The sequence below is a fragment of the Egretta garzetta genome, unplaced genomic scaffold, assembly GCF_000687185.1.
Source record: "Egretta garzetta isolate BGI_Z169 unplaced genomic scaffold, ASM68718v1 scaffold306, whole genome shotgun sequence".
Classification (NCBI taxonomy): domain Eukaryota; kingdom Metazoa; phylum Chordata; class Aves; order Pelecaniformes; family Ardeidae; genus Egretta; species Egretta garzetta.
The window spans coordinates 2,925,113-2,951,816 of record NW_009260131.1 but is presented as its reverse complement, the minus strand read 5'-3'; the positions used below and the strand labels follow the sequence as shown (position 1 = coordinate 2,951,816).

The following is a 26,704-nucleotide window of genomic DNA, read 5'->3' as shown; positions in this document are numbered from 1 at the left end:
GGAGCAAGCAGGACAAGTGAAAGCCTTTGCCAGAATAATATGGTTATCCTTAAACTATTGAGTGAAGAAGTGTTTGACTTTTCCAGTGGCCAGATCACTCAAGTAAAAGCAAAGCATTTGAAGGACAGGCAAGTATATATTTATATATATTTAAATCTTAATAAATAGGGTAGACTTTGTGCTTGCTGCTAAGTAGTTGCCGTTGCTTTGAGCTTTTGAGTGAACACCTTGTCTAATTTGTCTAATTTGATTTCTGAGGCTGAGTGGGTTACTGGTTTTTCTTTAAAGCAGTACTGTTGGGTGATACCAGGCTTGTTTGTACACACAAATATTTCTGCCTTACTGTAAGTAGCATCTGTTGACTGATGGTTCCTACCCTTTTAACAGAGCATTCAGCATTGCTTGTATTTCCACGCCAGAATTTGCAGGCACAGACTTCAAGCTACTTCAAAATATGCATTACTCCATGGAAATTGGTAAAAGCCAGGTGGCTTGTGAATGCCTCCATGGATATAGGTCTTCAGGACCTGTTCTGTGGGTGTAGACGTTTTGATTAGATAGGATTGTTTATGGAATGTGGAAATAACTTACTTTTAATGTATTTTTTTACAGCATGTGCAATGAATTTTCTCAGATATTTCAGCTGTGTCAGTTCGTGATGGTAAGTCTTATTTCTTTCATGATATTTTTAGAAATTCCCCCTATCATGACTGACTATGATAAACACTAATGGTTATTTACAGGAAAACTCCCAAAATGCTCCCTTGGTTCATGCAACTTTGGAAACTTTGCTGCGATTTCTGAACTGGATTCCCCTGGGATATATATTTGAGACCAAGTTAATCAGCACACTAATATACAAGGTACTCTATGCAAAAATTGACGACTCTTAAATTTAAATAAAAGTTGAAAAAAAAGTTCAGCATGCAATGCTCTTGTAATACTCTCTATTTTTATGTTTTCTTCTCTCAATAGTTCTTAAATGTTCCCATGTTTCGAAATGTCTCTTTGAAGTGCCTCACAGAGATCGCAGGTGTCAGTGTAAGCCAGTATGAAGAACAGTTTGTAACACTCTTTACATTGACCATGATGCAGTTAAAACAGGTAATGTTTTTAATACATCTGTCTCTTGACTGCTTCATTTTGCAGAATCAATTTCTGTAGAACCTAGTTCAGTTTACAAATTCATATTCATTGTAGAGCTCTTGACAAGGCAAATATTATTCTTCAGTGGTATTTGTGACATGATCAGAAGATACTAAGTGAATTTTTCTGACTCTAGATCACAGCTGTATTTCTGCTGCATTGATTTATTTTGATTAAGAGGCTTTTTGAGCACTCGGGCTGTCTGATGGGGAAAGTTGAGAGATGAGGGGAAAAAAAACATGTAGTGCATGACTTGTAAGACCTAAACTGACCTAACTTCTGCAAGTTGCTATTTGATTTTTCAAACTGATAGAAATGTTCATCATCTAAAGCCATGCTTTAAATTTATGTAATTTGATGATTCCCCTCATAGCAGTTTGGATTCAGGTACATGAGTTTGTAGCTTTCCTCATTGTATTTACATCTTAAGTGAACAGTTGCAAGGTGGTTTTGGCATTTTTTTTTTCCTCTGTTTACAATGTTGGTCTATCTTAGAGGTTCTTCAGAGCAGGCATGCTTCTTTTAATACCCTCGTTCTCCCCAGCTTCAAGTGGAGCTGTAGGATTTTTATTTAGTTGTAGTTAAATCTAAAGGTAGGTTTTTGCACACACCACGGTTATTTTGTTAGGCAGATGAATGTTAATTCCTCAGGTTTTACAGATCATGCTCTTGATTCTAAATGCCAGTATATCTGGCCTAAATTTTTCATCAAAACATCAGTCAAATGCCACAGTGGGTATTTGGCATGTTTTGAAACCTGCAGGTTTTTAGCATGGCTGTTGCATGTGGATTTGCCCACTGTTGCATTTATTGCAAATATTTGATTCTCAACTTTGTAAAACGAAGTTGGAGCGGAATCAAAACTATACAAAAGCTGGCAGCAGCAGAAGTGTTAAACTCTTCTCTCTGTTCTATAGCTTAATAGTGTTGACTTTAAAGAATGTAGTTCACTACTTGATGGCAATGTTGAAAATGTTCTATTTGTATAACAATAGACTTTAAAAGCCAGCACACCTCTTAAGAGGTGCCACAGATCTCTACAAGATTACTGAAAAACATGTTCCACTATCCTTCAATGTCTTCCTTGCTAATTTCTAATTATTATGGAGGAGGTCTTTCATGTTGTTTTAACATTATGATGTAATGTTTTGAAACTTAAGGTTACTAGGGACAGGTAACAAACAGTTTTTGAACATCTTGGCCCAATGCCAATTGTAAATGTCTGTGATAGAGTAGGATGCTTTCCATGTTTACAGTTGCTATTACAAGGGATGGAACAAGGTTTGATTATGTCTATATTCTTTTTATTAGATGCTTCCGTTAAATACCAATATCCGACTTGCGTACTCAAATGGAAAAGATGATGAACAGAACTTCATTCAGAATCTCAGTTTGTTTCTCTGCACGTTCCTCAAGGAACATGGTCAACTTATAGAAAAAAGATTAAATCTGAGGGAAACATTAATGGAGGTAAGTTGCTCCGTTTATCCAGTTTCAGAATGTAGCAAACATGTTCTCGCACTCAAAGGATGTGATAGTAATACAATTTCTAGATAGTTGTCGTGAGTAAGAGGAAATAAATTTCCTGTTTCCTTCACATAAATTAGTAAATCACATGAATAATACAAGAAACCTTTCAAAATTTTTGTTTCCTAGTATGCTTCAATGGCACTCTGTTTTCAGTGGTCCTATACTAACGCAATGTTTGAAGACCATAGATCTGTCTCTCCCTCTTCTTGACTTGTTCCTCCGTCAAAATGTTAAATACGGCTTTAAAATAAATGCACATACTCTTTTTCCATGGGTCCTTATATGCCGTATTTTGTGTTTTGTATGGAGAAGGTATTGCTATGACTTTCATCAGTCTGTGTGAAACAGCTCAGTTACGTTTTTATTCAGCATCCAAAGCTGGTTTCTAGGGTACAGCTCATGCTGTATTTAGTTCAGTCCTTCCATCCTCGGGTAGCTTCTTGCCTAATTTGCCACTTCCCAAAGTTTTAAACTGAAAGCCTTTAAATACAATTCTCAAGGATGACACTCTACTGAATGACTGTGCATGCTTTATTGTAGTTTTACTGGTCTTGGAGGAGGACCTACGGCCCTCAGTTACCAGCTCTCTTACAGCAGTTGCTGAGAATAAGATTCACTGTTACCCATCCTGTCTGCTTGTTCCCTTCTTCTCTTGGAGTGCTGTGTTCTTTTCAGTTTTGACCGTAAAGTGCAACTTCGCTGTCAAAACCACTGGGATCTGTGGAAATTACTGGGAATTCATCTAAGAATGATGGGTTGGAAAGGCTTAAGTTCCAGGTGACTGCTAAACACTCAAGGCACTACCTCATGTTGTAGTGGGGCTAGATCACAAAATTAGGGGGTTTGAGTTGTGGGTTTTTTTAATTGTGAATTAAAATTTTGCTGAGGTTGAGCTGTTCTGTGGTAACTTTTTTGCTAGCTCCCTCACACTGCTGAGCTCCAAGGGGATGCAAAGTGGCTCCTTAGCCCCTTGAAGCACCACTGTCTGTGCCCAGAATTGAGCCCTGTGCAGGTACGGAGGCAATAGGGTGAGGAACTGCCCTGAGACAGAGACCGAAAACCAGCACTGCTGTTTAAACCTGGAGACCAAGTTCCATTGGGAGGGGGAAGTACATCTTGCAGGTGGATTAGCTGTAGTCTAACATGTCCATCTGAATTTTAGTCTGTTTTCCAGCTAGTATTGTCAATACATTTCTTCTGGAGGTAGCCCTGTACAAAAAATGTACGTTAATAAATTGGTTGCAAATAGCAAATTGTAGCTCATTTAGAAGATGAACTAAGAGGAGAATCACTTTCTTGACTTTAAAAAGAACAGCTATCAACAGTTCCCCAATAATTCCTGATCTTGCAAGTAGTAAGCTTCTAAAAAATAATTGTGAATCGGGGGAGCACAGCTCAAGTTACTACCCTATGTTGAGGCTTTATTAGGAAGACCTGTGTACAACTGAAGCTGTTGCATATCCTGTGCAATTGTGTGTAAGTTGGAGTGCAGTGTTTAGGTACTGGGCACCTCTCTTGTCTGCATAACTGTTAAATTCATCTATAAAACGGACATTTACAAAAGTTAATTCTGAACAACTTTCAGTCTTGTACAAGATGATGAAATGTTGAATCAAGTTCTTAGGCTGGCCGAAAATGGTCACAAATTTCACTTCTGTAAGTTCTAGCTACTTTTTAAAGTTCTATGTCATTCTAACCTGCTTATTCCTCCACTTTGGATGTAGCAGATCTTCTGAAATTGTTCCACAGATTTGTTGAAGCTGTGTAGACTAGTGAAGAAGCTACATAAGTAATTGCAAGTGAAATTACCAAGAAAAATCGATGCGGATGAGACTAGTGTATGGTTGTTCTGAATACCTTTTTTGACATTATAGATACAGATGCTGAATTGGGTTTTTACTATCTAAAATGCTCTGAGTTGCTGTAGTACATCAGCTACAAAAATGTCTTCAGGCTTCATCGTTTCATTCTGTGTGTTCACTGGTGGGCTGTTGGTTTGTTATCTTTCACCAGTGGACTGAAAAATAAGCTAGGCAAAAAACATTTGGCTGTGTAGTTCTCACTCCTGTGGTTGGTATCTTGGTCTGTCAGAATGACATTGCTGGCCTTCCCTTCACAGTCTGCTGTGGCTGTTAGAAATGGGAGAATGTTCTGGTAGATGGCTTCTGCGGTAAGCAAACGAGCAGTAGGGTGCTGATGGTTGCCTTCAGTTCTTCAGGGTATAAGGATCCAGAACAAAGTAGCAGTAATAGTCTTGAGAATAGCAGTCATTGAAACTAGCTGTTGAGGGGTTTTTGAGGCTCTAAAACAAAATGCCTTGCAGAAGCTCCGGAGGCTGTGAGTTTGATAATTTACAAACAGGCTTATTTGTCTGTGGTGTTTTTTAGGCTATGTTAGATTTAAGAATTGATATGCGCTTTGAAAATAACAGTAATTGACAGGACGCTTTGTTTTTGAGTTGCTCCGCTGGTCAGAAGTCTGACTTTTGTAAGTAATGTCATTGCAATGTTAATGCCTCTTGTTCCTAACTTTTATGTTAATTTGGCATTTTATCAGTATTTGGATAACTGAACTTGAAGCAATGTCATTTTATCTGCAGAAATAATTAGTAATCAGAAGTTTAAACCACGCTTTTCCAGGCTCTTCATTATATGTTACTGGTGTCAGAAGTTGAAGAAACTGAAATTTTCAAGATTTGTCTTGAATATTGGAATCATTTAGCTGCTGAGCTCTACAGGGAAAGTCCGTTTTCAACATCTGCTTCTCCATTGCTTTCGGGAAGTCAGCACTTTGATGTTCCTCCAAGGAGACAGCTTTATTTGCCTGTATTGTCCAAGGTAATCCATGCTTAAGTAGAGGTACTGTAAAGATTTAGATGCTGTTCCTGAATTCACAGACTTTACTTCATGTAAGGGGTGACATAAGAAAACTTGTCTTGCTTTGAATAGTCGGTAATTGATTCAACTCTAGCTATTTAATGTGCTGCAGTTGCAAAAATACCTTAAGATGACACCAGTAGGTAACAGGAGCATTAATGTGGTGGTTCAGATTTTATAAGATACTTATTATAAATGTAAGACTATTTACAAAAAAAAAAATATCTGTATTAAACTGGTCCTTTAAACAGATAAAGGCTGGAGTGTTACAGTTGGAGGAAAAAAGTGTATGTGTGTGTATGGAAAAAGTGGTCTTTTAAAGATGCCTAATACTACATACGCATTTTGAAGCCCTAGAAAGTGTACTTCATAGGATTTTGGGGGATTTTTTTTTTTAAGTGCTTAGCTTGCTCATGCAGAGAGAGAAATCGGCATGCTCTGTTCTTAATGGCTTTTTTTAGTTAACATGTCTCCGTAGAATCTTGATGTGAGCTAATCTCATGAAGTGCTGGATATACCCTTTGTATGGATCAGCCTGCCTGACCAGAGTGCTCTGGAAACACCCATGGAGCTATGTGTGTATCTTCATGTTGCAGTTTGATTCAGTTTTAACTTTTCCTTTGCAACATACAGGTTCGATTGCTAATGGTTAGCCGTATGGCTAAACCTGAAGAAGTCCTGGTTGTGGAAAATGATCAAGGGGAAGTAGTACGAGAATTCATGAAGGATACAGATTCCATAAATTTATATAAAAATATGAGAGAAACATTGGGTAAGTGTACTAGCTGGTACTTTTGTGCTATACATCTGTGCAGCTGCATTGGCCGTATGTATGTTACAGAGTGTTAGCTTATCTGAATTATGTGTGGGTGAAATGATTTATCAGTGAGGAGCAGTACAAGGATTTGCAAGGGAGTAGGCAGTGTTGGTCTGAAGTTTTTAAGCATGTAGTGTTGTATAACTTGGTTAAGTAGTAATACACTATTTAATTTTTGTCTTTTGCCTTTTCCCATTGAACAACGCGTTTTGATATTCCTTTACCAAAATGTTTCAGATCCAATGAAACCTTAGTTTTGTCAGAAAGCTGTTAAATTGGATTTTTCTGAAGTGGGCTTGCTTATTATTACTTCACTTGCAGTTGTAGTCTTGCATAGACCAGGCACTCCTCAGCAAAAACTATTTCTTCCTTCAGTAAGTGTTCTGAATACTTTTCAAATTTTTCATGGTATTCTTAAACAAAACGCAAAATTCCAGCCTGAACTTAAGCTTCAGAAATCTTTTCCAAGGTTAGTGCTGAGCTCCGTGACCTTGCTTGAAAGTACAAAAGATGCAATTAATTACATATCATGTGGGGGGAAAAAAATAGAAAGCTGTGAGCACACTGAAGAACACCAGAATCAGTATTTCTATAGCATTTAATGTAGCAAGTATGTTTTATTTTTAGTGTAGCTATACTAGTTTTTTAGTGTATGTATACTAGTATATTACTGTCTTTAGAAGTCTCAGATTGAATGTGACCATTTTATCAGCGAATTGATAGTCCCTATGTATTGAACTGTTAGGCTTTTTTTTTGAGGCAGAAAAAAATAGTCCTAAGTGCAACTTGAGGGAGCGGGGGGATTAGAATTGTCACATATTCAGGACATCAAACTTTCAGTACTAAATATTTTTCAGTCAAATGCAAATGCTTTAAGGCAACACTGGCTGTTTAGTAACAGATTTATGAACTGGGACAAGGGGGAAGCTGATGCAAAGTGTCTGTGGATTTCTTTATTTATTCTCACCTCTGTACTTGTGATGTAGGTGCAGCCAGCATTAGATCAGTTGTTCTAATTTTTTTCATATGGAACATGAAAAAAATTCTTTGATTTATTGTAATAAATGCTTAACTTATTGTATTAAAATAATTACTGTATGTCCTGAGCCTTAGTCATATTTCCAGATACAGGTTTGTTGGTATGGAAATGCAGATTTAGTTAGTGTTTGATCTTTAAGATCCACTTTAAGAAAAAAAAAAAAGTGAGAATGTGGTAGATGCAGTATTCTCTAGCACAGTAAAAATCTGTTTCTGAGTCTGGCCTTAAAGAGCTTTTGATTTGCTGGGATTCAGAAATTTATACTCGAGACCCAAATCCTATTGAGAGCTGATGGAAGTGTCAGAGCTGTGATACTTGAATCTTCCCAGCCAGCCTTGTTTAGGAGTACCATTATTGCAACCAGCAGACTTAATGACATTGAAATGAAGAGCAGAAGAAAATTGATTGACTGCTTACACGCTGTATAATGTCACTCATAGGTAGCCAATCCCATATTCTCTGTAGACTGCCAGCATGTATGCCTTTTGTTAATAATTTAACTTGGCAACTTTACTGATTTGACTGGTATGCGAGACGTTCGTTGATAGAGGCTTTTTGCATCGCTTGCATGTGGTGTTTTGCTGAGATCCCTTAGAACAAACATAGATTCTCAGTAAAATTTATTGTCCGTCTTTAAAATATAGTTTTAACAAATTTGTGTTTAAATTTTGAGTTCATTCTGTTGTGAATTCAGGAAAGAAGCATTGGACTCACTTAACTAACAATTTGGTTGTCTTGAATTTAACTTTACCTGTGGAGCTGTGATCCAGGCTGTTGCTTTAAAACGTGCCTGTTCAATGTTATGTCTTTCAGTGTATCTTACACATCTGGATTATGCAGACACGGAACGAATCATGACTGAAAAACTTCACAATCAAGTGAATGGAACAGAATGGTCATGGAAGAATTTGAATACCCTGTGTTGGGCTATAGGCTCAATCAGTGGAGCAATGCATGAAGAAGATGAAAAAAGATTCCTTGTAACAGTAATTAAGGTATCATGGTACAAAACCAATAGCTTTGTCACACTTCATAGTTTATGCTCAAGAAACTAGGTTTACTAAACTGCTGTATGTTCTTAATAAGCTACCTTTTAAGGCAAGCAAATTGATAGGAATAAATTAATGGGAAATATAAATTCGTTTGGCATGAAAAATGCATTAATCCAAATAGCCTTTTCATGGTGAAAATTTGAGGGATAAAATTTAATTTATGACGAAATGTTTTTCTTTGGGGATACAGAAAAGATGGAGAGGGATTGCTAATGAAATAAAGGAGAGCAGCAAAATAACCCGCACTTTTTTAACTAGCTAGCACCCTACTGTTTTGCCTTTTTCCATATATTCATTGATGAAACTGAATTTTTGGTAAATATATGCGTGGAAGGAATGCAGGAACAAAACATATTTACAGGCATAATGGCCCTTACTTTAACAAGTCATACAAATCCATACAGAAAATTGTTTCAGTTCTTCCATTTCATGTGGAGTCTGTATTTTTATTGATATCAACTGCTTGGCCAGTATTCGATACTGTGAGGCCTTTTAAAAGTCTCCCATGCAGAAGTCTTTAATTATATTTAAAATGGAGATTCCATAGTTAAAACGCAGTGTTCCTGGTTTGACTGAAACTTAAATCACAGAATCACCTCAATCTTAACCCACTTTGTGGAGTTTTCTTGGTTTTATTTGGACTTTGAACTTGATTGTGGCAACCACTTTCCTTCATCTTTTAATATAGCTCCTTGCAGGATTTTATACTTGTAGTGCTTTTAATTGAACTGGACAAACTTGGAGAGAAAACTGAAAATATGTTCTGTTGTAGGATCTCCTGGGACTCTGTGAACAAAAGCGAGGAAAAGACAATAAAGCCATTATTGCATCAAATATAATGTATATAGTAGGTCAATACCCACGGTTTTTGAGAGCTCACTGGAAATTTTTGAAGACAGTAGTCAACAAGCTGTTTGAATTTATGCATGGTAATTACCTGTTTTTTTTCACTTGCTATTTTAATTATTAAAAACAAAAAAATGATGCCCATACATAGACATGTATGGGGGAGAAAATGCAAAGCAGTAACTGACTTGATTTCATTTAGAAACCCATGATGGTGTCCAGGATATGGCTTGTGATACCTTCATAAAAATAGCACAAAAATGCCGCCGACATTTTGTTCAGGTTCAAGTGGGAGAGGTCATGCCATTTATAGATGAAATCCTGAACAATATTAATACAATCATCTGTGACCTTCAGCCACAACAGGTATGTTTAATTTGGTGTTGTGGATAATTCCTAAAGACTAATCAAAAGTTATTTCATACTGAAATGTTGTAGTGGTTTTTCAAAGCTTGAATTATGTTCCTTAGTTTTTTGTTAACATGATCAGGTTGCATTACTGAGATCTCAATTGGAATGCTTGGAAGGAGAATTGAACGCATTTAGTTGGAATTTTGTTTTCTGGAATGTTATAGCAAGTAAATAAGAGACTGAATCTAATTTTGTGGTTCTGCGTCAGGAAGGAGTAATATTCTACTATAATAGTATACCTATAGCTCTTGTATTTGTGAAGGAGGGGTGGGGAACCATCCAAAAGTGGCTTTGTCTAGGGAAGGGCACAGCTCATGATGTGAGAGAGAATAGTGTGCGTGTGCGACGTACACCAAGACGTTGCAATAACATACTGAAACTTGGGGCGGAGTGGATCTGGCATCTGGAAAAAGGTACTTAAAGGAGTGATGTGTTCCAGTCCACAATTTAAACATGTCTGGTAATAGTTAAGTGTCAAAAAGGATATGTCTGAGCTTCCTCGCTTCAGGGTACAATGGCAAAGTGAAGAAAGACTCTGGGATGTATTTAGTGGCATTCGTAAGGGAAAGGGGATGGAGGTTTGGTTTATACATAATGAAAGTAAGGAGAGGATGGAGAAGGATCTTGTAAAGTCGAGTGGGGGAAAAAGGTATTTAGACAGTGAAACCCCTTTTCGGCCTTCACTGTATGTTAGTGTAAAATTTTCCTTACTCCTTTTTAACCTTCTTGTTTGACTTCTTGTTGTTCCAATCAGGTGCATACATTCTATGAAGCAGTAGGATACATGATTGGGGCACAGACAGACCAGACTGTGCAGGAACACCTGATAGAAAAATACATGCTTCTCCCTAATCAAGTATGGGACAGCATCATTCAACAAGCAACAAAAGTAAGCTCATAAATTTTAAGTGTATTCTGTGTTCAGGTAAAGAAAACCAGCTAAACGTTTCTCTTCTCAGTGGTGCCCAGGGACAGGACAAGGGGCAAAGGGCACAAACTGAAACGTAAGAGGTTTCAGTTGAATTGCGGAAGAACTTCCTCACTTTGAGGGTGACAGAGCACTGGAGCAGGCTGCCCAGGGGGCTTGTGGAGTCTCCTTTGGAGAGACTGAAAATCCGCCTGGATGATGTCCTGTGCAACCTGCTCTAGGTGAACCTGCTTCAGCAGCGGGGTTGGACTGGATGATCTCCAGAGGTCCCTTCCAACCCTTGTCATTCTGTGATTACCATGGGTTGATTTTTCACATGGCATGACATTAAGTATAAATAACTGTGGAGAGCTTTATTAAGTGATGGCTAAAGCAGCAATTGATATGACTGTAAAAGTGTTGTTTAGAGAGAGGAGACTTAAATAACAAAATAAATACTAGTTTTAATCTGATTTAAAGAACAATTTTCTGTTACTATACAGAATATATTTTGATAGCTTTTTCCAAGGCTCCCTTTCACGTGGCTTAGAAGTGAGTTTTCTTTCTGAACCACAGAGAAGTTAAAATGCTAAAAATACTGTTCACTCTTTACATCTTTATTTCTTGCTTTTATCTTCTGTTTCAGTCTTTTCAAAATACTAGATCTCCACATGTTAAATAACAGTCTTGCACTGCACAAGAGATCAATCCATTTGGAGTTAATCTAATTAAGATCCTGAAACTTAAGCAAGCCTGAGTTACTTTTCTCACTCTGACTTCCCCTTTTAAAACCAGAATAGGCTGCCTTTCCCTTGGACCACTTCTGTCTGTTTTTACCTTTTTAATTCCTCCTTTTTTTTTTTTTTTTTTTCCCTTTAACTAGAGTAATGCTTGTACCACTCCAGCAAAAATACTTCTGCAGAAGAGCAGGATTAACTCAATAGAAGTTTTATTCTCACTCCCTGTTTGGGGTAGCAGTGTGTGCCATGAAGTAAACAGCGGTGTATATAAAGTCTCTGTAAATTTCAGTGATGTGCTATTTAACACTGTGTAAGATAAATGATTTGAAGTCACACTTTTAATACAAAAGATAAAGGGTGGCTTTATTCACTAAGTGAAATGGATTCTCTTTTTGTTTATTTGTTTAACAGAATGTTGATATTCTAAAGGATCCTGAAACAGTTAAGCAGCTTGGTAGCATTCTGAAAACCAACGTAAGAGCGTGTAAAGCAGTGGGACACCCCTTTGTGATTCAGCTTGGAAGAATTTATTTAGATATGCTGAATGTGTACAAGTGCCTAAGTGAAAATATTTCTGCAGCTATTCAGGCTAATGGTAAGGAATTCTATGTTCTTCCTGAAAATGGGGATTGGCTGTGTCTGTCATCAGGTTTCACAGTACATTCCAAGTAGGCTGATTTTACTGTGTTCATTTTGTTGTTTGGGAAAGTGGAGAATGACTGAAAGTGGCTTGCTTAGGGTTTTTTTGTTTAACAGGTGCTTTATTTAAATAAAGAATTCCTGATTTTAGAAGGAGGAAAAAACACCTATAAATGAGGAAGTTTAGGAAAGATGCAAAACACCGTAAATGCTTACGTAGAATTCATGGGCACCTTGCTGAGACAAAGTTGTAGCATGTGTTCTTTTAGCTTACTCTAATTTTGAATAGTAAAAGACTACCTTTAAATAGAATCTAATTTATTTTTTCAAAATATGTTGGCAGGGGTTTGGTATGATACTGTGCTGCTAAATAACTTTATTACAGGCATCTAACTGTAGTGCAGATGCCTCTGAGTCATGATAAAACAGGCTTGCAGTCATCAAGAAGGAATTATCAATTACCTAATCCATTTTTACTACATAAATTAGGGCTTGTGGTACCTCAGCAGGACGTGCTTCTGTAGTAGTTCATTACAAGTTCAAGTGAGTCAGCTGCTGGATTCTGTGTTATGACCAGTTTTCTTGCCAGGGCAGATAAAGATATTTGGAAATGTGAATATTAAATAAAGCTTGGTAGTTGAGCCACTAGTTGACCTGGAAGCAGCTTCTCAGAATTCAGAATAAAACAGGTTTTGCTGATGAGACTACAGTGATTTGAGGGTAAGAACCTGAACTAAGGATAAGGCTTCTTAAGGGATAGGTGTGGACTTTACACACAAAGACAAGTGGAAGGATTATTTCTCCTAGATGAAATTAGGTACTTGTTCTCTCCCCCCTTGCCATCACTTAATAAGAACCAGATGTAGACTCAGTCCAGGTAGGTAAGTGAATATGCATGATTTCTCATACTTGAAAAGTAAGTTGTAGCTTTGTCCTTGATCTCTGCAAGTAGGGTACCGTCAGTAGTAATTTTGGAATGCTAAATGGAAGCTTGGACCTACGGAGCTAGAATGGGGAGGTAGGGTTTTTTATTTGCACAATATGCATAAGAAGTCTTAAATAGTCTTTGTAGTTCAGATATAAAAGTCAAGCATTCTCTTTTTTTGTACTATCAGTTTTTTAAGTTAATCTTCTTGTTACACCTTACCTGATTAACTGAAGACTTAAAACTTCTCAGGTGAAATGGTCACAAAGCAGCCCTTGATTAGAAGCATGAGGACTGTAAAAAGGGAAACTTTAAAACTAATTTCTGGCTGGGTGAGCAGGTCCAACGATCCTCAAATGGTAAGTAGATTCCTTTTATGCAAATAACTTGTAAGACAGAATTAGGAAGAACTCTAGGGGTTTTTTGTTCTGCTGTTGACTGAACCAGGTGGTCACAGGAACTTGCTTTGGGAGGACTGTAAAATATAAAGGAGAAAGTATGATCATTCAGAGGTAAGCCTGAGCTACGTTTGAGATAGTTCAGTTAATTTTAGCTGAGAGTAATCTAAAAGGGAATCAAGGAGGTTTAATAGAACCCTATTGGAAACCCTGCTGGATGGATATGGAGGGTGGGGAGTTTATGGAAGGGTAATGTATTTCAGCTCCCTTAGGAAAAATATCGCCTGTCACTAAACAATGAACTTTGCTATAAACTGTATGCTACACACTTTGTTCAATAACTGCATTGTTATAACCTTGGCTTACTCTTCCAATTAGGTAGCTGAAAATTTTGTTCCTCCCTTGTTGGATGCGGTTCTTATTGACTACCAGAGAAACGTTCCAGCGGCTAGAGAGCCTGAAGTACTTAGTACTATGGCTATCATTGTAAACAAGCTGGGTGGACACATAACTGCTGAAATACCTCAGATATTTGACGCTGTTTTTGAATGCACGTTAAATATGATCAACAAGGTATTTATATGTAAACTTTGCATAAGGCATCGCCCTAGTGACTGAAGACAAAAATGGGGTTTTATAAGAGTATTAGTCTTGGCTGTTGGTGCATCTCTAAGTGAAAGATACCGTTTTCATCCAATGAAGGGAGGTGGTATGTAGTGAATGTAGAGTTATTACACAGCTTCCATCTTACAGAAATTAAGTGGGGGCTCATGCCTTCATTCTTTGAGTACCATTTCCATATGTGGTGTCTTCTGGAGCCTCTCCTTGGGTTTTTTTGCTGTCACAAAGTGTGTTTGTGGCACTTGAAGGAATTTCTGCTCAAACAAACATACTTGGTTTGAAGTCTGGCTGTCTAGTTGCATATCTTAATCTTATTGCCTTAAAAATGTCCCTGTTTAGCTCTCGATTTAAGCCATTAGTAATTTTTCTGTTCCAGGGACTTGGAATATCATCCTTCTGGAAGCAGAAGCGTCCTTCAGTCAAATGTCAGTGTAGGACTAACTGCTAAAATTCCTATTTAAAATTTATGAATATAAGTACTGATCAGTCACTTTGAGTATTTCCTCACTAAAAACTGTAGCTGATGCAGATCTTGCACTCTAGCGTGCAATACATATTTGCCTAATACTCAAGCATCACCAGACAAAAGGTGGCTCAGCTGGCCACTGTCATGTAACTCTAGAAGACAATGGTCTTGCCAAGCTTTGGGGAAAATTGGGGAAAAAATTTCATGTAACCCTTGCTGTGCATTTAAGGTTATTTTAAATGTGGGGTCTAAATACTGTTCTCTGTCAGCTATTGACTCACTCTGCTTAACAGAAGATCTTATGGTGGATCTTTAGGAAACTTGATTTTCTTTCCCCCCCTCCCTTCTTCTAGGACTTTGAAGAATACCCTGAACATAGAACAAACTTCTTCTTGCTACTCCAGGCTGTAAATTCTCATTGCTTCCCAGCATTCCTGGCCATTCCACCTGCACAGTTCAAACTCGTTCTGGATTCTATTATTTGGGCTTTCAAGCATACAATGAGAAATGTTGCAGATACAGGTAAATGGAAGTGTTTAATATGCAGACTTTGTTTGCAGTATCTGATATCTTCTGGTAGAACGCTGCTTTCTTGCATTTCTTTTGGTCAAATTTAGCATTCCGGTCACACGATGCTGTACTGCATTTGCACAATAATAATAATCTTCTCTGTCAGCTTCAAGTTGTTAGCCAGGTATACATTAATGGGCTGAAATACTTGGATGCTGTTTCACTCCTATAGCTGTACTGTTGCAGTTCCTGCTTGTTTGCTTTCCCACATGAGGGTTGGCACTTCTCTGAAATGGCTGAACCGATGCAGCAGCTCACTGCTGCTAAAACTGGTGTTACAGCTCTGCTTTTGTAGTGCTGACTTAACACCTCCGTAAGACAGTTGCTTGGTGACTACTGAAAAGTCCAGCAGAAAAGGGGCGGGGGCTGAACTCGCTGTCTGGCAGCGAGCCCACGGCGTAAGGAAAGGGCAACACCGTAGGTGGTTAAGAAGGTGGATTATGCTTCCTTTGGACAACAGCAAGCCATTTAAACTTAGGAAGAAATTTCACGGAGAGGTCTTAAATTCTAAAAACACAGTTTTTTAAGATCATGGGCTTAGTGCAATATCTTCACTACTGGATAGAAAAACTGTGAAGCCATTTAGTTTGTAGCCAATTGTCTTGTGTCAGTGTTTGGAAGGGATGGGGACAAAAGATACCTTTCAGTTGCATTTCACCTAGTAAAGTAATTTGAGTTTTTAAGTAATTCTAAAAATTAAAACATTTTCCCTTCTTAAATTAGCAAATGCTTCTTTTGGTAGAGGGCTTCTCTCACCTTCATCAATACCAGTAAAGTGATGTGATTGGTTCTTCATGCTTCTGTCATCTAATAAGGCAAATAAAATCGGCATGCCATGTAAATGTGGCTGTAGCCCTCTAGTGGCTACTTGAGGAAATGCCCGAGAAAATAATTGCACAAGTAATACTTTTCGTTTTGGTGCCTGTCAGAATTTTGGGGGATATTTATATTGCTTTAGAAAAGGCAAAAATATGCATGGAGGTTTTAATATTGTTCTGTTGGTCAGCTTTATTTTTTTTTAATGCGTATTTTCCAGGACTTCAGATACTTTATACTCTACTACAGAATGTTGCACAAGAAGAGACTGCTGCCCAGAGTTTCTATCAGACATATTTCTGTGATATCCTTCAGCACATTTTCTCAGTTGTAACAGACACCTCGCACACTGCTGGTAAGAATGCAGATATATATACGAGCTGGTTGATGAAAACAATCCTTTTGTTATACATGCTGTTCTGAATAATAATTGTGTTATGTATCTTCGATCTGCTCAGGTTTGACAATGCACGCATCGATCCTTGCATACATGTTCAATTTGGTAGAAGAGGGGAAGATAAGTACTCCCTTAAACCCTGGAAATCCAGTGAACAACCAAATGTTTATTCAGGAGTATGTTGCTAATCTTCTCAAATCTGCGTTTCCTCACCTGCAAGAGTAAGTGTGCTGTGATTCTTCAATACTTTTAAGTGGGTTCTTACGCCTTGAAATGCTAACTGATGTGTTTACTGTTAGTGCCCAGGTTAAGCTGTTTGTAACGGGACTCTTCAGTTTAAACCAGGATATTCCTGCCTTCAAGGAGCACCTAAGGGATTTCCTCGTCCAAATCAAGGTAAGCTTGGTGTGCTTTTTTCAAGAAATTAAAAATTATTATTCTGCAGGATGATCTTGTTGGAGAGTACTTGGACGGTGTTCATTCAGTGGAATTTTAGGAAGCTTAGGAGATACAAGTTATTTTGCATCTGTTAAAAATGCAGCAAGAAATGTGTCAAATGGCTTGCATTGTATCATATAATCTATTTCAGCATATTTAATTTTATAAATTGGGCTTAAATGTCATTGCTTGTGTTTTACGCCGTGCATACAACTCATATGTCTCAGATGGCTGAAAAACTAATGGGAAAGAAATCAAGTTTATTTTTAACAAGGTTTTGTTTCAGTTCTGCTTGGGACTGGGATGTGTGTTGAAACTCACTTAGAGTAATGCTATGCTTTTATTTTTCGAAAGATGCTAGAATTCGGGAAGATGGTAGGAACGAGTTTGTTAACCAGGTTTGAGACTGCAATCATTAGGTATTTCAAAATTGTAACAATACTGCTTTAATGGTGATAATGCTCCAAACACTGGGTTTCCGTAGCATCCTGTTCTGTAACATGCAGTGAAAATCTTCAAATATTTTGCATTCCTTTCTATCAATTCTGACCTTGGGAACAGAAAGCAGAACAAGCAAATAGTCTGGCAGGGATCGTGAAGATGTTTTCTGTATCATTCTGGATTTTGGAAGCTTCTTACTCTGCCTAAAGCATTTGACAATAACCTAATGATTTTATGTGAATTATACAGGAATTTGCAGGTGAAGACACATCAGACTTGTTCTTGGAGGAAAGAGAAACAGCCCTTCGGCAGGCTCAAGAAGAGAAGCATAAACTTCAGATGTCTGTACCTGGCATCCTTAATCCACATGAAATTCCTGAGGAAATGTGCGATTAAAAAAAAATAAAACAAGTTTTGCAGTTTTCTTTCTGTACAGCTACTTTGTTGTGATAGAAGAAAACAGCACTTGGATATTTGTTGACCAAAATGATGCCAATTTGTAAATTAAAATGTCACCTAGTGGCCCTTTTTCTTATGTGTTTTTTGTATAAGAAATTTTCTGTGAAATATCTTTCCATTGTTTAAGCTTTTGTTTGGTCATCTTTATTTAGATTTGCATGAAGTTGAAAATTAAGGCATTTTCAAAGTAATTACTTCATGCCCATTTTGTGGCTAAGGGGAAAATAGGCAAAACATAACTTGTAAAAGACTATATTGCAAAATAATACAATTTCCTGTAAGAGTATCGATTTTTAATTTGGGATCATTTTCTTTCTAGTCTGTCCTGCAGTCTAGGAGAGAAAAGGTAATGAGTAAACCAGATTGAATTAATTGTGAAGCGGAGGATTATAGTGCTGCATTTGTTTTGATCAGTTAGCAGCTTTTTGGACTGAGTGGTAAGGCTAGGCTACGTGTATTTGCAAGTTGTATGGCAAGTTTGCAGCAAGATCATGTGCATATCATCCCATTGTAAAGCAACTTCTAAAGAGTATGGGAACACAGTACAGTTAGTTATTTTTACACAGTTCTTTTGTTTTTGTGTGTGTGCTGTCGCTTTGTCGACAACAGCTTTTTGTTTTCCTCAATGAGGAGTGTTGCTCATTTGTGAGCCTTCATTAACTCGAAGTGAAATGGTTAAAATATTTATCCTGTTAGAATAGGCTGCATCTTTTTAACAACTCATAAAATAAAAAAAAAAAAAACCTCTGGCTTTTGAGATGACTATACTAATTTACATTGTTTACCATGCTGTAGTGCTTAAAGAACACTACTTAAAAGCAAAATAAACTTGGTTTACATTTATTTTTCTTTCTTTGGCTTATTCTTTTATTGGATGAAAATGCTGTGATCATATTTCAGATTTGTATCCTGAAGGCATAGGGAAGAGTTCCTTGAGGTCTAGGTGACTCTTGTTTCTGGCTTGCCTCATCTCAAGGACTTTGGCTGTGCTGGAATTTTAACGTGAACTAAGTTGGGTTCCATTTGGAAGTACAGTAGCTGTTCTGACTTACCTTCATGAATAAATATTCCATAGTACGTTACAGGAGTAAGGTACTCTTGCTCACTCTCTACGTTACTCTTTGCAATTTATTTCAAAGAGGTATTGCACTGTATCTTGACTAAACAGTTGATACTAGTACATGTTAATAACACATGTAGACAAGATCTACGGTTATTTTTCTACCTAAAGTTTTGTAGTTAAATAATTTTCAGATTTATGAAGTACAGATACGAAAAGCAGTATGAACACTAAGATTGTGTACAGTCTTGGCTTCCCCATTTTTGTAATGTCTTGTCTCTGTTTTCTAACAGTTGATGTTAAGCTCTCCCAAACTCTGGGTGTTTTGGTTTTTTTTTTCCATTTATTTGGTCTCAAATCTTAAGATTGTTACTATGATGCAAAGTATAGCCATTCATGCAGAGCTGTAAAACAAGGTTAGACAGTTGTGGAGGTGTTTTATGTACGTTTGGATACTGTAGTTAACTTTGTGCTGTGTGTTCCTTTTGAAATAGAAATGCATGAGTTAGCAGCGTCCATGTAGAATTTAGCTGTGACCAGAATGTTTCCGGTCTGAAGTATTGACCCCTTTCTGTTTGTGAACATCTCTACATTTGTTTTACTTAGCTGGCCCTAAAAAAAAAAACAAAACATAGCTGCTTCTGTCTGAAAGTCATTTGGCAATATAACTGTTGTGAGCTGGCAGTTGCTAATCCTTGGAGAGAAGGTTCCTCAAACCCTGTGTGGCTAGGACTTCAAATACAGCCTACCAAAACTGATAATTATGTAGATAGTTACAAAACTTGTTTCGTTCTCCTTAAAGCTCAAAGCTCGTGATTTAAGCTTTCTCATGTCTTCCTGTCCTGTTGATACATAGCTTTCTGCTCCACGCTGTGAAGGCGGTATCATCTTTAATAGTTGGAAGTAAAATACCTGAACTACTATTTAAGGACACATCCAGAACGGACATTAAGTGGCTTCTGACCAGGCTGAGTTGCAGCATTATAGAGCTACAGATTATCAAAAGCTGTGCAGAGAAGTAAGAAAATCTTATTAAAACGGAAGTTGTTATAATGCCGATAGTGTGACATCAGAATGATCATATCCCATGACTCGCAGAACTAAATACTGAAATGGTTGTGACATGCAGTGGCATTAACAGTGCATTGGAAACAGTTCTGAACAAAAGATGCACGTTTGCTTTTATGCATGTTACTTCTTTCCCTCTTCCAAGTTTCAAGTTTGGCAGAGGCTGATTGTTAACTAAAGAATTAAATCTGACCTAAACTCTCAAACAACAAATCTGAAATGTATTTTTAAAGTTGATTCAGAGACGAGTTGGTTTGTTATTTTGATACCTTTTGGATTATCTAGTAACAGAATCTTAGTCTTAGTTTTTGCTTCCCTTTTAGATCTAAAATCTTAACTGTGGTCTTGACTTGTTATCGTAAGAATCGGTGCCTTTCACTGATCTCTGCAGATGCTACAAAAATGCAGCTTATGCAGAGTTCTGGATACCATTAAAGATTCGACTTGTGTGTGTGCATATTTCTAGTGCAGTTATCCTGAATGTGGAAAAAATAATTACAATGTACATCTCAAAGTTCTAGTTCTAATGCACACTCTGTAAATTAAGATATATGGAGAAAAAGCATGAACCATCATATAAACATCTACGTAACTTGTAATTATATGTAAACCAATGTTTTGTGCATATTTCTATACAGATTTTTTAAAAAAAAACAACCCAATGCTGTGTACTCCAGGTACATTCATAAATACAAATATTACAGGGTGTTTTCTGTGTTTACATGAATTGATTGCCTGTTAGCTGATGAAGACACCCCCGAGTACTTGTTTCAGGCTACCATGATGTGTTTGCTACTGTAACTGAAGCAGATTATTTTCCAAAGCATTTTAGGTTAGTTTGTTTTGGTTTTGTTTTTTTTTTTTTAACTAGAATAATTTGGTGTGTGTTAATCTGGTTAAGTGAACTATTTTCCAATAAAGCTAATATTTATGCAAAAAAGCTTTAGAAATGCTCATCTCTCATGGAAGTTTTAAGAGTTACTTTAATAGTTTTTAGCACTGGAAAGGTAATGAAACCTCAGCTGTGGGTTTCTTAAAAGGAAAAAAAGATTAGATGCTGAAAATAATACTTTCAAATGTAGAGAGGCTGACTAAAGTGAGGAACTTGCATTAGTGCTGTGTTGTGGCTAGGGGCTGGTCTGTCCCCTGGCCCATTTATTGTTGGATAAACGATTATTACTGATCCAAGACTTCGGGGCTACTGTTGGTTTGTATTTGCTGGAAGATACGTCTAGGCTTTTTCCCTTTCTCCCCACTTAATAGGTTTGTCTCCAAATGTTATGAAGCAAAATTGAAATGTTTGAGATAGGTGTTGTGTTTGGTTTGGTTTGTTTTGTTTTTTTTTAAACAAACAGAAAACCCCCCCAAAAACCCCACCAAAACATTTTGGTGCCAAAACTGAGTAAAAGAACATACTACTGCCTCTGTCTGCCCTTCATGAATGCACCTCTACGCTTGATTTCTTAAGACTAAATTTATTTTTAGACTTTCATACTTTGGAGATACTTCCTTCATTGTTCAAGGCTGATTATGGCCAGCAGGGTTCCCCTGGGAAAAGGCTTAGCCATTCCAGTTGAGGGATTCATTTTTCAGGTAAGATTCCACATAGAATGCACCTTAATTACTTAAAGCATGTGAAGTCACTGTCACACATACATACATACCTGCCCTCTGTGCTGTTGGCTTTTGTACGCATGTTTCTCACTACCCGCGAATGCTGGTTTGTGCTGTAGGTGGGTGCAAGAAAACAGCGCTAAGGATAGATGGGTTTGAGGAGGAAAGTTTTGGAAGAGTATGGATGAGAATGACAGTAGTCAAAGATGGAAACAAGACATTTTCACTTTTACCCCTTGTAAGTTAAACAGCACTTTTGCCTAGGCAACACATTGGGTAGTCTCTTCAAGTCCTCCATTAAAATATGTCAAGGGGCCTGGGTCTTTATTGTGAATACCTTTTAAATCTTAACTCTAACTTTAAATGCTGTCTCAGTTTTTTCTGAGTCTTGAGAAGTCTGTAGTCTTCCATGGATTCCTTTCAGCAAAGGCCATTGGGCAGAATTGGTCAATTTAGCCTGGAGGATGGAGGAGTTAAAATTGTTTTCTCTGATGTGACTACATAACAAGGTTAAGCATGTATGTCTGCTGCAAAGAGCTGACTGCAGCCTGCTTATTGCCACTGCTGGTTTTAACACCTATATTGATAACCAGGCAGTAATGACCAGTGTTCTCTTGTGGCATCTCTTTAGCGTTAGATCTAGCTTGAGCGCTTCTATAACTGGTTTTCATAACTGGTTTTATGAACTTCTCAAAGCTCTTTGCAGTTAGCTTGTGAACTCTCTCCCTGGAGCTTTACCACCGAGCAATTTTCTTTCAGGGTCAACTTGAAACTTGCAACTGTGCAATCATAAAAGCCAAGTTGTCCAAAAGAACATTGTAAATCTGTGCTTTACCAGTAAAAAGTCCAGAAGGGGTCCAGATGTTCAGAAAAGCTGCCTGTGTGCTCTCTGAGTGGGAAGATGGTTCAGTTGCTAATGGCACTGTCACTCATGCTTGGAAAAGTAGCTGTTGTCTTGCTTTCAAATCAAAGGGATGAGATGACTGGTCATCCAATGACTACTTGGTAGACTGAAACAATCAAAATGAAGATTTAAACACTGAGTGAGGGATATTGTCCCAGAAGTCTGAAACCACTCTAAAGGTGAAGCTTGCCCTGTTTATCTGGCCATACACTGCGATTCTTACCGCACCCAATAGCTGGTAAGAGTATTTATTAGAATGCAGACTGTTTTCCTATGAAAATGCTGAGCAGGGAGTTAGCTGATGTTGGAGCAAACTGTTGAATGTAGCTCAGTGTTGTAGTGAGCATTATCTAGGCTTATGTGACATGTATTTGGCCTAATAGACAGGGCTATGAATTATTTTGAGTGTATTCTCTAATATTTGGTGTAAGTCAACCTAACTGAATTTGACATCACAGCAGCTTGTGAAGACAAAGTCTAGTTAGACGTGAACCTTGTTAAAAAGTTCAAAACGCTAATGGAGCAATGAAAGTCAAGTGCTGAAACTTAAATGTGTGTAGACTTAAAACTGATTCTGTTGCCCTTGAGCCAAGTTTTGTTGGTCACTTTACATTATGCAGGCAGAGACTTCCTTTAGTGAAATGAAGGCTTTCCTAGGCAATGGATTCCAAGCGCTTACAGCATTGTTCCAGACTAGAGGTCACAGATAGGACTGGACTGGCTGGAACGCACCTTTTTGACAATACCCTCTGTATAGCAGAAACGACTGACTGGTGCTCCTGCTGCCACGGCTCCCATCTCCTCTTAACATCTGCTGAAACGCTGGTAGCTTACCTCTCCTTGTAAACTGTGGCAGCAGAGGAGTAAATGTGCAATCCATTCGGCTGTCGCTGCTACAGGAATGGGAACCTACAGCAGAGCCGCAGAAAGCTCAGAGGATAATTCAGTCATCCTGCATCAGATAAAGTGCTGTCTGAAATAGTTGACTAATGTAAAAAACAAAACAAAAAAATGTTTCAGTTAAGTCACATTCCACTGTTACTATTCTGAGGTCAAATGACCAACTATATATATTTTCATATTGAAAATGAAGGCTTAAAAATACAAATTATGAGGCAGGTGAGGAGAGGCTGAAGCATCCCAAAGAAGGAACAGGGGCAGTGACCAGTCTTATGACCTCAACCCCTAATTAACCTCAGGGTCATTGTTTTTGATTTTGTGGCTTGTGGTTGGGTTTTTTTTTTTTTCTTTTGGTGAATGGTTAACTCCATCTTTACCTTAAAGAAAAACAGGACTGCAGTATTAGTTCAGCATTGGGGCACAGTGGAACGTTAATTTTGGAAAACATGTATGTTCTCAGTCCAAAGTTGGGATTTAGAATTTTATTTTCTCTCAGGCCTTGCATTTATCGAAGTTATTCCTCTAGAAGAACTGTGCTGGCAGTTTACCAGAGCAAATACTTCCATATGAGGAGCGTTGCAGTGAAGGGAAGGCAAGTTGGCCTCCTGGGGATCAAACAACCTTGCGAGGGTGGCACGTGAGGATGGAATGAAGGTCAGGAAAAGAAGAAAAAAAAAAAAAAGCAATGCATAGAACAGCTGGAGGCTGATAATCAGTGTAGCCAGGCCAGTTATAGCTCCTGTCATCTTCTGCTTGGAAGCTAACTAATTTAAAAAAAAAAAAAAAAAAAAAAAAGCAATTTCTTCTCTTTAAAAAAAAAAAATTCTTGTGTGCAGTAAAACGAATTTGGCTGGCAATATTCCAGTCTGCACAGAAGTAGGAGTGACTCAAGGTCACCCATACTCTTCCGTTGTATTCATTGAACTTGGCATGTGATACCGTGCTTCAAAAGGCCCTGTCCTTGTGCTGACTCTGATGTTTATGTGGCACTGCAATCAAATCAAAGAACTGATTTGTCAGAAAAACAATCTTTTTAAGATGTTTTGGCAGTTAATTTTGGTTCTGTTATAAAATTTACTGTCAGGTCTGTATAAGGAAGGAAGAGGGGAAAGAAAAGTGCAAATTCAAATCAGATTATGCAGATTGTGGAACTGCGCTATCAAAAATGTGGTCTTTTTCCAGATGCAGACAACTCGCATCCCATAGCCACTGATTCATTCCATGCTAGCGGGAATACCGTGCAAAATGATATTAAAGGTTAAGGAAGCAAATAAGTATGATTTTTGGAGATACAGGGTTTATATTATTTTGCTGTGACAAAGTTGCTTTCTAAGCTTCTCTTTGTACAGCTCTGGCTTCCAACTTCAGTAACTTCAATTTTTATAATGGTAAAAAGTAAAGGGCATTCCAGCAAATGAAGACTTGATATGATTCAGAAAATGGCATGTGGCATATTGCAAAGACAACTCATGAAAGCTGCGGAAAAAAAAAAAGACACGAGAAAGATAATCAAAATAATCTCAGACTCACAGGAGGTGTAACAGCACATCACAGGAAAAATGACATCATCTATATACACAGCATAAAAGCCTCTGATGCACCTTTGACGGATCTTGAGCTTTGAAAGAAGTGCTGGAGCAAAGAAAGGTAGCTGGTACCTTAATTCAGGCATGAGCAGAATGTGATAATTGTAATAGTCTGGACTGCTCTTCTATTCTTCCATTACACAAGTTTTCAGGCTATCTGGGAGAGATACCACAACAAAAAAAGGCCTTGGGGTCCAGTACTTCAGTGTTATTTTAATTTAATTTCAATAAAGAGTTAGTGGTGGTTAGATGTCTGTCTATCAGTAGGAAATAAGATTCTTTAGAAAAGGCAATGACTTGAATTAAAACATCTTTAAGTTAAGTATAACAAGAAAGAGCAGTAAAAAGTTTTGGGGAAGTTTTTGTTTACTTGCAGTCCTCCTGTCTCTTGTATTGGTATCCTTTGTTATTCTCAGAAATCCAGTTTGAAAGGTACTTGCATTAACATATGATATGGGTTAAAGTGACACGACAATGAGGAATCTGTGTCTCGCATAGACCCTCAAGGAAGTTAATTTTCTGTATTAATTTAGTAAATGGAAATTTCAGCAGGGGCTATTTGAGAATAGCTGTTCTTCTTGATAACCCTAACTTGGAAAGTATTTCAAAAACAAGTAGTGACAAGAAGTCTGGGCAAAAGATCATTCTAGTACATTCCTGACTTGCACAGTAGTAGTTGTAGCTGAGGCTAGGTCTATTGATTACAATAACTTGTCTCTTATTTTTAGTAACAGTAGTGGAGTTCTTTGTCCTTGCTTAACAGATGCCTTGAGGAGTGTTAGGAGGGGAGCATTCTGTGCACTTGGGTGGGAGGTTATGTACACACCCAGCAGTAGTGTTACCAGCCTGTGTAAATATGCTTATGGAAATTAAAAAAAAACAACCAACCAACCAACAAATCACACAGAACTGCATTTCCACAATGACATCAGGCTTTTATATGTCTTCCGTTTAAGTGAGACAGTGAGGGACTCAAAACAGGTCTCCATATCTTTCTTTTTTTTCCTAATTTGGCTGTTTTGATGTATTTTACTTTCTACTCAACTATATTGCATCTGCATTGCGGCTATTAATAGATTTGTTGTCTTAATCCTATGTACGAGTCCGTAAACTAGAAGCGTTCGGACTAATACACTAACTCACCACTGGGTGGTACTACAGAAGTAAAAACCACTCCGTGATGCCAGAGAAGCGCGTATTCGGGGAGGAAAACCAGCCAGGATCTGTCATGTGCATAGATGTATTACATGTACCTGCGAGCACGTGAGTGTGCAAGATTAACAGATGGCAAAAGGCGGCTATGGAAAAGTTTTCCTGAAAATGTGTCTTCTAGGGGTCTGAAACCCTTGTTCAAAATGTGCCCAGTTGACAGAGTTAATTGAAGTGGTAGTTCTAATCGGCATAAATTATGTAACTTTAAGTGGTTTCGTTTATTTTTTAAGACATCTTAATTATTTGCTTTTCATGAAAATGCAGTGTTCCCAACTACCCACAGATGCTGTGCTTGCCATTAGATATTTATAGATCACTGTCCAAGGGTGGGGAAAAAAGCAGAGTCGAGAACCGAGCCACTCTCCGAGATAAAAACAATTTAATTACTTACATACAACACTACTGTAGTACTTCAAACGTTTATTTTCGGGAAGCCGGGATAGGAAGTGCCACACGTGCCTGTACCCCCGGCTCCCCTCAGCCGGGGCCGGGCGGGAAGGAGATGGCTGCCGACTCTTCCGTCCCGCGCCCCATCGGCGGAAAACGCCAGTAAGTAGCAAAAGACGCCAGACCTGAAAACCCGCCTAGAATTAGGAAGCTTCCTTCCTGCGTAGCGTGCCCGTAAGGCCCTCGGCGCCGTGCGCTAAGCGCTCCCTTCAGGCCGGAGGTCCCAAAGGGCCTCCCCGCCAGCCCGCCGCGCTCTGGGAGGATGGCTCTAGCCGGGCCAGCGTGCATAGCGATCGTGAGGAAGGAGTAACCGGGCGGCCCTCAAACCCCGCCGCCCCCTCAGCGGAGAGCCGGCCGAGCCCGCTTTGGGAGACGTCCT

At 38.2% G+C, this 26,704-nt stretch overlaps 1 protein-coding gene across 1 annotated transcript in view; it reads left to right on the top strand.

Moving 5' to 3' along the window:
• Window positions 1-18,316, top strand: part of XPO1 (exportin 1) — a 35,101-nt gene extending 16,785 nt beyond the window's left edge. Inside the window, exons 6-24 of the mRNA XM_035896972.1 lie at window positions 1-128; window positions 613-661; window positions 744-863; window positions 976-1,104; window positions 2,458-2,616; window positions 5,316-5,513; window positions 6,186-6,324; window positions 8,222-8,403; window positions 9,233-9,389; window positions 9,509-9,672; window positions 10,472-10,606; window positions 11,776-11,959; window positions 13,181-13,287; window positions 13,705-13,899; window positions 14,767-14,935; window positions 16,020-16,154; window positions 16,258-16,417; window positions 16,496-16,592; window positions 17,325-18,316. The exon at window positions 1-128 is cut by the window's left edge and continues 51 nt beyond it. Coding sequence (XP_035752865.1) covers window positions 1-128; window positions 613-661; window positions 744-863; window positions 976-1,104; window positions 2,458-2,616; window positions 5,316-5,513; window positions 6,186-6,324; window positions 8,222-8,403; window positions 9,233-9,389; window positions 9,509-9,672; window positions 10,472-10,606; window positions 11,776-11,959; window positions 13,181-13,287; window positions 13,705-13,899; window positions 14,767-14,935; window positions 16,020-16,154; window positions 16,258-16,417; window positions 16,496-16,592; window positions 17,325-17,471 — 2,754 coding nt within the window. The 3' untranslated portion in view covers window positions 17,472-18,316. The remainder of the gene's footprint in view (window positions 129-612; window positions 662-743; window positions 864-975; window positions 1,105-2,457; window positions 2,617-5,315; window positions 5,514-6,185; window positions 6,325-8,221; window positions 8,404-9,232; window positions 9,390-9,508; window positions 9,673-10,471; window positions 10,607-11,775; window positions 11,960-13,180; window positions 13,288-13,704; window positions 13,900-14,766; window positions 14,936-16,019; window positions 16,155-16,257; window positions 16,418-16,495; window positions 16,593-17,324) is intronic.
• The last annotated feature ends 8,388 nt before the right edge of the window (window positions 18,317-26,704 follow it).